This window comes from Hypomesus nipponensis, chromosome 18 (genome assembly GCF_054491055.1).
Source record: "Hypomesus nipponensis isolate SF chromosome 18, ASM5449105v1, whole genome shotgun sequence".
NCBI classification, from domain to species: domain Eukaryota; kingdom Metazoa; phylum Chordata; class Actinopteri; order Osmeriformes; family Osmeridae; genus Hypomesus; species Hypomesus nipponensis.
Genome location: NC_140378.1, coordinates 3328749 through 3337581, shown reverse-complemented (window position 1 = coordinate 3337581; position 8833 = coordinate 3328749). Strand labels below are relative to the sequence as shown.

Genomic DNA, 8833 nt, shown 5'->3' with positions numbered 1-8833 from the left:
TAGAGGCAGAGGACAGGGTAACATACAGTAACAGGGCTGTGTGTCACCATGGCAACCCAGTCTCAACCATTTCTCCCTAGCTGATGAGTCATCATGGCGCCAGTTTAAAATCTCTGATGAGTCGGGTTCTATATCATCATGTGGTAGCACAAAAAACTCTCAGATTCCTTCTTTTTTTTCACGGATACCGAGTGAAACAAATTAAGTAGACAATAAACACTGCAGGCTCAGTTTGTGACCACGAGAGAGTGTGTTATGGGATGTTGCACAATGAGTAAACAAAGAGTTATTGTGTGACATGAAGTGATCGCAGATAGTAAATCCTTAGCCCCCAAAATATTAGAGGATGTTGTATCACAACATTCTCTTTCACTAATTTACATTTACATTCATTCATTTAGCAGACGCTTTTATCCAAAGTGACTTCCAAAAGAGAGCTTTACAAAGTGCATAGGTCACTGATCATAACAACGACATAGCCCCAAAGCATTGCGGCTGGCCAAAACAAGAAGCACACATTGTGAACAATCAAAAAACAATTCTCTCCAAATAATAATTCTCTCCAAATACATACTTTCTTGATTCCTTCTCTGGGAAATCCCAGATGAAGATCATAGAACATCCATCCATGGCTGGATCATAATAAACATGAGGGAAAGAGGAAGGAAGGGAGGAAGGAAGGAAGGAAGGAAGGAAGGAAGGATGGAAGGTAGGAAGGAAGGAAGGAAGGAAGGAAGGAAGGAAGGAAGGAAGGAAGGAAGGATGGAAGGTAGGAAGGAAGGAAGGAAGGAAGGAAGGAAGGAAGGAAGGAAGGAAGGAAGGAAGGAAGGAAGGAAGGAAGGAAGGAAGGAAGGAAGGAAGGAAGGAAGGAAGGAAGGTGAATACTCTCAAAAACATTCCCCAGTACACGACAGACACTAGGCCTCGTCACATGTTGATATGAAGGGTTCCTGAAGATGACTGTGCCTCCATTCTAGAGCATGCCAAGACTGTGAGTGAGGGGGACATGGGCCATGGGTGTGGCACTCACCACACAGTCACACTCTTACGTCCATGTGGAACTGGCTCCACACTGGAACTGCACCATGGTCTCTGTCTCCCTCTGTGGGAAAGAGAGAGAAAGGGAAATAGAGAGAGACAGCAGTGTCCCTGACATAGAGGCAGTAGTTAATTCCTCAAATCTTGTTTCTCTATTTTGAGGCTGTTGTTTCCTTTTTTTTCTTTTTTTGTCATAAAAACAAAACAAAGATAAAAACCCTAAACAAAATTGTTATGATATAAATAAACACTATTTTTTTAAGACACACAGAAAAGTATCACATGATTTCTAATATAATTAAGTATTTTACCGTTCGCCATTATAGGGCTGTGCGGAACTATCACAGCGGTCCAGCAGCTCTCGGGGACCGATTTACGAAGCGGACATAGGTTTGTTCGCCAGCATCACTTGGGATATAAAACTACAGTGGTAAAGTAACTATTTATCGCAAAGAAAATTGCATGTTTATAACACTGCTGTGATGGTGATGAATACAAAGCCCCCACACACCCCTGTGGGGTTTGTATTCTTGACACGAAACAACAAAGGAGATAAGAGTAATTTAGAATTCGAGGCCTGGCTACTGTAGCTTAGCAAGCTTTGCTACTGTGGCAAAAGTAATTTATTGGTTCTGGCATCAGCTAGTGCAGCTATTTGTATTTGATGGATTGCTAGATTGTAGACGTTGTTTAAGTCTAACGCGTTCGTTGTTATACTAGCGCAAAGTTAACATTGTTGCTTTTTAGCTTAATATTTTGTCGAACATAGGGAGTAAGCAGCCAGGGTACTAGCACATCCAGATTATGACAGCTACAACACTGTACGTTAATAGCAGCACCTAGCGTGCTAGCTAGCTAAATTGAGCTTGGCCGTCCGATTCTGCTATTCTTTCTCGATGTAACTAGTTTCAGTCATAATATCATTTGGCAAGTTATCTATCTGTATTATAAGGGATAGTTCCGTTATTTATTTAGTTAGGTTGTTGTGTCTGAGTGTATAATTTATGGAACTTATTTTTTTTAATGATTCCATATTGTTTACTTGCGTACTTCCGACTTCTCATGCTTCGAGCCAAAGTTATGTCCTGGAAATGTGTTCTGACAGCAGACCTCATGTAGCTAATGCAATCCAATTAAGTTAAGACATTTTAGTGGAAATATACTTTAAGCTAGCTAGTAATTATACTTGATACTTGTTTTGTCTTATGTAGCAGGTGGAGGGATGAGTCTCTCCCCTGTGATTGGCCAAGAGGTGCCCGAAGCAGCAAATGGGGTGTCTACGCCTGACTCGCCCGATCTATGCAGTGCAAATGGCCTGCTTGGTCCCGCCCCTGCTTCTGGTTCCATCCCCTCGTGGCAGCCCCTGAAGTGTGGGGGCAGGGTGCCCTGTCCTGGGCAAGACTCTGACAAAGACTCAGTGGGAGAGCCTGGCATCTGTCCAGAAGGAGAGACGCCATGCGATGGCGACGGATACACAGACACAGCAGCCCTCAACTCGTATGCAGACGCACAGACACTCACCACCTCGTCACACCCTCACGCGCCGCCCCCTGCCACCTGCACGGCAGACACGGAACCATCAGCGTCGCCCACAGACACGCCCCATTCGGCCCCTCGCCCATCAGCCGGGAGCCAGGACGAGGCCCCGTCTGAATCCTCCGCGGGCCGTCAGAGCCGGCACAAAGAGAAGACACACAAAGAGACGGACAGCTGCCGTTCTGGAGAGGAGGGGAGCGGGGGATCGGAGGGAGAGAAGGAAAAGCAGGATGTCGAGGGGGACGAGAAGGAGGAGAGAGAAGAGGAGCATGGAGGAGGAAACCCAGACGCTGAAGGAGATGAGGCTGAGGTGTGTGTGTGTGTGTGTGTGTGCGTGCGTGCACGTGCCACTCAGCATGTGAATGTGTCTGAGAGGACAAGTGACCCCTCTCCCTCTTCGTGACCTGTCTTTTCTACTCTCCCCCTCTCTCCTCCTCAGCCCGTCCCGGGTCTCTCCTCCTCGGCATCCCTGGCCCCGCCCCCTCCCCCGGCCGGGCCAGACAGCAGCCCCTGCCCGCCCCACGTCATGGCCCAGGTGCGCGTGCGGAACGTGCCGGAGCGCGAGCGCCTGGCCCGGGGCATGCAGGACAGCAAGAGCCTGGACGAGATCAGCCAGGCGTGCGGCGGGGCCGCCGGGGGGGGCCGCGGCGGGGGCCGGGGGGGCCAGCCCGAGGGGCGCAGGGCCACCATCTCCAGCGCCCTGGAGCTGGAGGGGACCGTCAGCCATGACGGAGACCTGACCCATTTCATCACACGCAACCTGGAGCAGAAGATCAAGATGAGCTCCAAACCCAGTCTGGACTGTGACTGCGAGTCTGAGCGAGACTGTGAGTGTTCCGAGAGCTTATTATGGGATGGTGAGGGTGGGGGGGGACTTCTGCATCATTCTCTGGCTATCAAATACAACTATAAGGTAGCAATTCAAGTGCAGGACATTTCCCCATAGATGGATCAATGACGTATTTTGCTGGTGTTTGTCTGTGTGTGTGTGTGTGTGTGGGTGGGTGTGTGTGTGTGTTTGTTTGTGTAGCGGACTGCTCAGGGCCCATCTATCGAGGTCGGGGGTCTCTGCGGCGGCCGGCTGACATCCCACCCATCGACCCTGCCGTCCTATTGGACCTGGAGAGACACACCCAGGAAGTGGCCCACAGCGTGGAGATGATGATGCGCAGCCTCAACGGAACCATCCAGAACGTGAGCGTGGTTCAGTCACGTCCACGTCCTTCTTTCTTTTCTTTCGTTGTTTCTTTCTTTCGTTCATTCTCTCTTTTTTTGTTTTTTTTGTTTGTTTTTTCCTTCCTTCTATGTGTGACGGAGTCTTTGCCCTCATAACAGTGTGTCTCTCCCATGTCCAGATGACAGCTCTGAGTGTGGGTTACATTCAGACCTACAGAGACTCTGTGGACAGTCTGGGGGAGTCGGTGGACATGAGTATAAAGGTGAGAGGCCATGTGTGAAGTCAATTCAAGTTTATTAATAGAGCACATTTAAAAACAACAACCATTGATCTGCTGTACAAGTGCTGTACAAACTGTGTGTGTGTATGTGCGTGTGTATTTGCGTGGGGGGGAGGTGAGCAGAGATATTGTGAAATTTGTTTGAAGAAGGTGGTGGATATTGCTGCATGTGAGGAAATTGTAGGGTTTTTGTGGGTTACACACCATGTGTTAATATCTGTTTTAACGTGTGTGTGTGTGAAGGGAATGTACACACTGATGGCTCGCTGTGAGGAGCTGGACCGCTCCATGCAGCCCATCCACACTCTGGCCGCCCAGATACGAGATGTCAAACGCACCCTGGACGCTCTGGAAGCCATCTGCAAGTAGCCCCGCCCCTTCCCAGACACCGTCAGCTTGACCCCCCCCCCCCCCCCCCCCCCCCGCTCTGAACCCCGAAACACTGGAGACACTTTGACCCCGCCCCGTTTCTGGAATAACGGCTACTAATTGGACGATCTGTTCCCTCCTCCTGTGTGAATTCCGCGTCGACTCGGGATGGTCATAGTGATTGACAGTTCAGCGGGGCACTGATGGATGATGATGAAGAAGATGATGATGATGATGAAGTACCTGCTCCGCTCCGTCCAGCCTACCTGGCTCCGATTGCACTAACCACTGCTGCCCACCTGAGGGCCCCCTCTGTGTATCCATCTCTCCCCCCCCCCCCCCCCCCCCCCCCCCTCCTCTCTCTCTGTGGTACCCTTAGTCATGTCACTGGTTGATGGACCGGTACTATTGTAGTACTAGCACTAGTTGTACGATGGTACTACTGTACGGGGTTGTAACTGTGGCCCAAAGTGATGTTTTTTTCCTTGGGAGGGGGAGAGGTCATCTTCGCTACATGCTCCTGTTTTGTACAGAGAATACGAATGAATCAGTCAGGAGCACTTGTGTACATACGACGTCTTTCTGGAACGTAAACTCAGCCGAATGATTGAGCGACTACCCTTTGTCATGAGTGTATATTTTAAGAAAAATAACACAATAAATTTACGAGATGTCTGATTGCTTTGGTTATCCACTGTGGAGGTCTCGGTCACAACACAAACAGACGCACGGTCACAATACGGTCGCTATTTACTCAGCAGCTTTGCTATTCTTTGATAGGCTATCTGGTTATATCTTATGTTCATGTATGAGTGAAAAGCAAACCTGGTCCTAGTTAACCCTCACTTTCTGAGATCAACCCTAATCCTGGATAGGAAGCACCAGGAGAAAGAGGCCTAAACACTGGGTGGAGATGAGTCCCATACAGCCAGTATTTAATACATGAAGAAGATAACAGGTAGCATGTTATACAGGATCTCATATAGTATTTCACTATACAATAAGGATAAAGGTGAAAATGCACATAGAAAACACAGACGTCACGTCGTTGTGGTGAAATACAGATCCACGACTCTACAGCACTGCACCTATTACATGAATATGTTCTTGATGAAGTGATGTGGTGAGGGGTTGTGGTTGGATAGCTGGTGTGTTGCTGTGCAAGAGCTGTTCTTGTTTTTTTTCCAACACCTGAGTCTTGGTCAACGGTCCACATTTCTATTGAACTCTTTTTGTGAAATCTCTTTCATCTCTCCAGAGTTTCTATCAGTCACACTTGTTTAAACACCGGGTGCAACAGTGTTTGAATACAATCACGCAACCTGACCCTTGACTCCAGTCCTGAGAGTTCAGCAGGGTCCTCTCCGATGCCACAAAACCACAGAGTTTGTGCTGAACATCTTAAGCTGCCTGGGCAACCCCGGCAGGCGAAACAAGTCCCCCCCTCTCCGGGGTCGTTCAAGGTCGGACGAGGCAGAGAGCCGAGGCGAGAAGCCACACAGGCAAGGCGGCGGCAGAGAGGGGCGGCGCACCGCGGTCCGAGGGCGTCGGCACCGAGGCTCCGGGGGAGACCCCCCCGCTCTGCTCCGTCAGAGGCTTCAGGGAGGGCGACGGCCCTTTCTGACCCTGACCCTGGCTCTGACCCCCCGGCGCCGCACCGTCCTTGGGGGGCTGCTCGTCGGCAGCGGCCCCCTCCAGGGCCTCCAACCACTGGCACCTGAAGTCCCTCCTCCACCTGTCCAGGCCGGCTGGGCTCAGCTGGCCTGTGGCCGCGGCGCCCTGCGCCTTCTCCGCCCCCAGCCGGAAGTCCGACCGGGGCAGGTGGAGGTAGGCCGAGCTCTCGGCGTTCCTCCGGACGCAGCGGCCGCGCCCCTGGCACAGGGAGACGGAGCAGAGGCGGGCGGCGGTGGTGATGTTGACGGAGTACGGGCCCAGGACGTCGCGCACGTACGCCGCCAGCTCCGAGCACGCTCTCTGGGGGGCGGGGAGCACAGGCGGGGCATCACCCAGACAGGAAGAGACGGATACAACGGCGGATGTAACATAGCTACTGTTACAACCTACAACCGTGCACTTCTAGTACTTCTAGTTCAAGTGCTCTCTTATATGCAGCATGCCGCCTGGATTTAGCAATGCTCACTTAGTGTATTTCAATAGCTAAATGTTAGATGGATAGCTATTGAACCAATAGCTACTGTACTGATAGATGGTGTAGATAGATACCTGGGTCTTGATGGGGGTTTTGTCCCACATGATTGCCCCGGCTGTCCCCATAGCAACACTCTCTCCGATGGTGTTGACCAAGTCAGCCTGCAGGGAGAGCACAGTGATTGTCAGTCTACAGAACTACACATCTGCCTCAGATCCACACACCTGCCTCAGAACCACACATCTTCTAACCTTGGCTTTCAACCAGAATTGACACTTACCTCAGATAGGTAAGTATTGGTCGAGGAGTAGACACCTTGGACCAATGGGAACACAGGGATGTCGTAGGCGGTCCCGGCCAAAGACGCCACTCTCATCGCCTCTCGAATCTGATTGGACGCGTACAGCCTGGCCTGGGGGTTAGGGGTCAGCTTCTCCAGGGTGAGGGAGGGGTAGAGGGCAGAGCAGCGTTTCCATAGCCACAGCATTTCGTCGTTAAGGGCCATCTCCGCTGCCGGGCAGCGTCCGGTGTAGTTGGAGAGAGACTGGCTGGGGCCGGAGTTGTAACAGTCGGGGTACGGGGACACGCCCCACAGAGCCTTGGGGCGGAGCCTGCGGACCTCCCATAGCGTCTCCGTCAGAATGGACTGAGCAGCCGCCTCAAAGTCCACCTGGCACATGACAACGTCAATATGAAACAGTTTGTTGTGATTTCGATGTTACAGGTAAAGAAATGCTGGCGTTTGGGAAACCCTCCTACCTGGGACCACTTCTCCACCTCCTCGGGGCTCCAGTCGGGAAAGAAGGCCCTGAGGAGAGCTCTGGACTCCTCCAGGTACAGGCCCTGCTTCTCCTGGTTCCTGCTCCACTGGGGCGCCCACTCCTCCCAGCGCAGAACCCCCAGCCCCTGGTACCCCGCCTGGGGCAGCAAGACCGCCATGTCCTCCCCCGTCTTCTGGAGGTGGTTGTCCAGCCGGGTGTGCTGAGGCAACCCCCCGTTGACAGGCTGGCCCTGGTCCGTGTAGTAGGGGTAGTGGCCCAGAGAATCCTCGTAGAACACCGTCACCCGGCCCTCGCGCTCCATGCCGTAGGCCCCTGGGTCCGGCCGGCTGGAGCAGGCCGTGTCTGGGAAGCCCCAGAACACCATGAAGGGCTTGCCGGGGAAGAGAGGAGCGAGGGCCGGCCGGGAGGGGCCAGCGAGGCTGGGCCTGGGGATGTAGAGGAGAACCAGGAGACCCAATAGGAGGGGGTCCCGTCCTGGTTCTGTCCACGCCATGGAGACGCCTCGGTGTGTCACGCAAGCTTGTTCAGCCAATCATAGCCCTGGAGACACAAGCAGGACCCGAACAATCCATTTACAGTTGGACCGGCGGACTGGATGAAAACTTTGGACGCGTATACTCGCATACACACACTCTCAGGACAGACTAAGCATTTAGTCTGAAGGCCTTTGTTGTCAGCAGTAGATTAATCCACTAAGACCTACTGTCCTCCGCCTCCAACCAATCAGAGCGGCCCCGACGCTGGGGTGAACAAGGACAATGCGTCAGAGGAAAGGTGAGAGGAGTTGAGAGGAGGAGGAAAAAAGAGGGAGATGTGGAGAAATGGAGAGCGGCGAGATTTAGACGGGTAAAAGTAGAGGCTGTGGATTTCCTCAGGATTTAATTACATTGTGGTTAATAGGATTCATTAGGGCAACTCCCACACTGCTTGTACGGATGACTTCTCCCTACTCTGTTAACGAGAGGTTTGCCTCTTTACCAACCTGTGGCACCTACTGAGGTTGTGGGATTTATGTAGCATTTCATTTATTCAGCGGGGAGGAGATGGAGTAACACCAGACAAAAATATGATGACTAATATTCAAGGCATACTTGTTGCAGAGCCAACAGACAAACCACGTACCATCACACCTTTCCCCTACCCCCGACAAGGAGAAAGGGGGTTTCCCCCCTGGTCCTTGTCTCCCAGAGCAGGAGCTTCAAAGGTTCTAGCGCAGCATGGGGTCAGAAGGTAGACCAAAATGGTCTTATAGTATGGAGACAAAGGATTTTAAGGAAGAACTAACTATTCTGGATTTACAAACATATTCTTCTAACTACATGGCTCATGGACACTATTTCAATGACAGTAGTTGATGTGTAATAATGTATGCTTTCCCCTTTAATGTTGTGTTGATGTAATTTGATGTTTTAATGTAACTTCCTTTCCTGTTATGATAAATCAGTCAATCTTGATATCCAAATGATTTTAATCTACTAATTAAACCATGTATTAATGTTGTT

General features: G+C 51.3%; 2 protein-coding genes across 3 annotated transcripts; one reads left to right on the top strand and one right to left on the bottom strand.

Moving 5' to 3' along the window:
• The first annotated feature begins 1351 nt into the window (after positions 1–1351).
• On the top strand, positions 1352–5075 carry borcs6 (BLOC-1 related complex subunit 6). 2 transcript variants are annotated; one of them, XM_084680553.1, is made up of 6 exons: positions 1352–1468; positions 2250–2884; positions 3014–3401; positions 3605–3768; positions 3930–4013; positions 4275–5075. In XM_084680553.1, the coding sequence occupies exons 2-6, from the start codon at positions 2261–2263 to the stop codon at positions 4398–4400; spliced, it is 1386 nt and encodes a 461-aa protein (XP_084536679.1). In that variant the 5' UTR covers positions 1352–1468; positions 2250–2260; the 3' UTR covers positions 4401–5075. The 2 variants fall into 2 exon arrangements, with proteins under 2 accessions (XP_084536679.1, XP_084536680.1); XM_084680554.1 differs by having other exon boundaries at positions 1400–1473.
• A 783-nt stretch (positions 5076–5858) lies between these two features.
• Positions 5859–7824, bottom strand: LOC146250886 (hyaluronidase-1). The gene is made up of 4 exons (XM_084680552.1): positions 7309–7824; positions 6830–7219; positions 6624–6710; positions 5859–6374 (listed from the first exon to the last, which is right to left on the bottom strand). Exons 1-4 carry the CDS (start codon positions 7822–7824, stop codon positions 5859–5861), a joined length of 1509 nt encoding a protein of 502 aa, XP_084536678.1.
• Positions 7825–8833: the final 1009 nt, after the last annotated feature.

Bases quoted from the DNA above. Each gene is read 5' to 3' on its own strand.
- borcs6 (XM_084680553.1), top strand. From the start codon at position 2,261: ATGAGTCTCTCCCCTGTGATTGGCCAAGAGGTGCCCGAAGCAGCAAAT. The intron at 2,885-3,013 runs GTGTGTGTGTGT...TCTCCTCCTCAG, and splicing joins CTGAAGGAGATGAGGCTGAG to CCCGTCCCGGGTCTCTCCTC. The intron at 3,402-3,604 runs GTGAGTGTTCCG...TTGTTTGTGTAG, and splicing joins CTGCGAGTCTGAGCGAGACT to CGGACTGCTCAGGGCCCATC.
- LOC146250886 (XM_084680552.1), bottom strand. From the start codon at position 7,824: ATGGCGTGGACAGAACCAGGACGGGACCCCCTCCTATTGGGTCTCCTG. The intron at 7,220-7,308 runs GTAGGAGGGTTT...GTCATGTGCCAG, and splicing joins AGGTGGAGAAGTGGTCCCAG to GTGGACTTTGAGGCGGCTGC. The intron at 6,375-6,623 runs GTATCTATCTAC...CCCGCCCCCCAG, and splicing joins AAACCCCCATCAAGACCCAG to AGAGCGTGCTCGGAGCTGGC.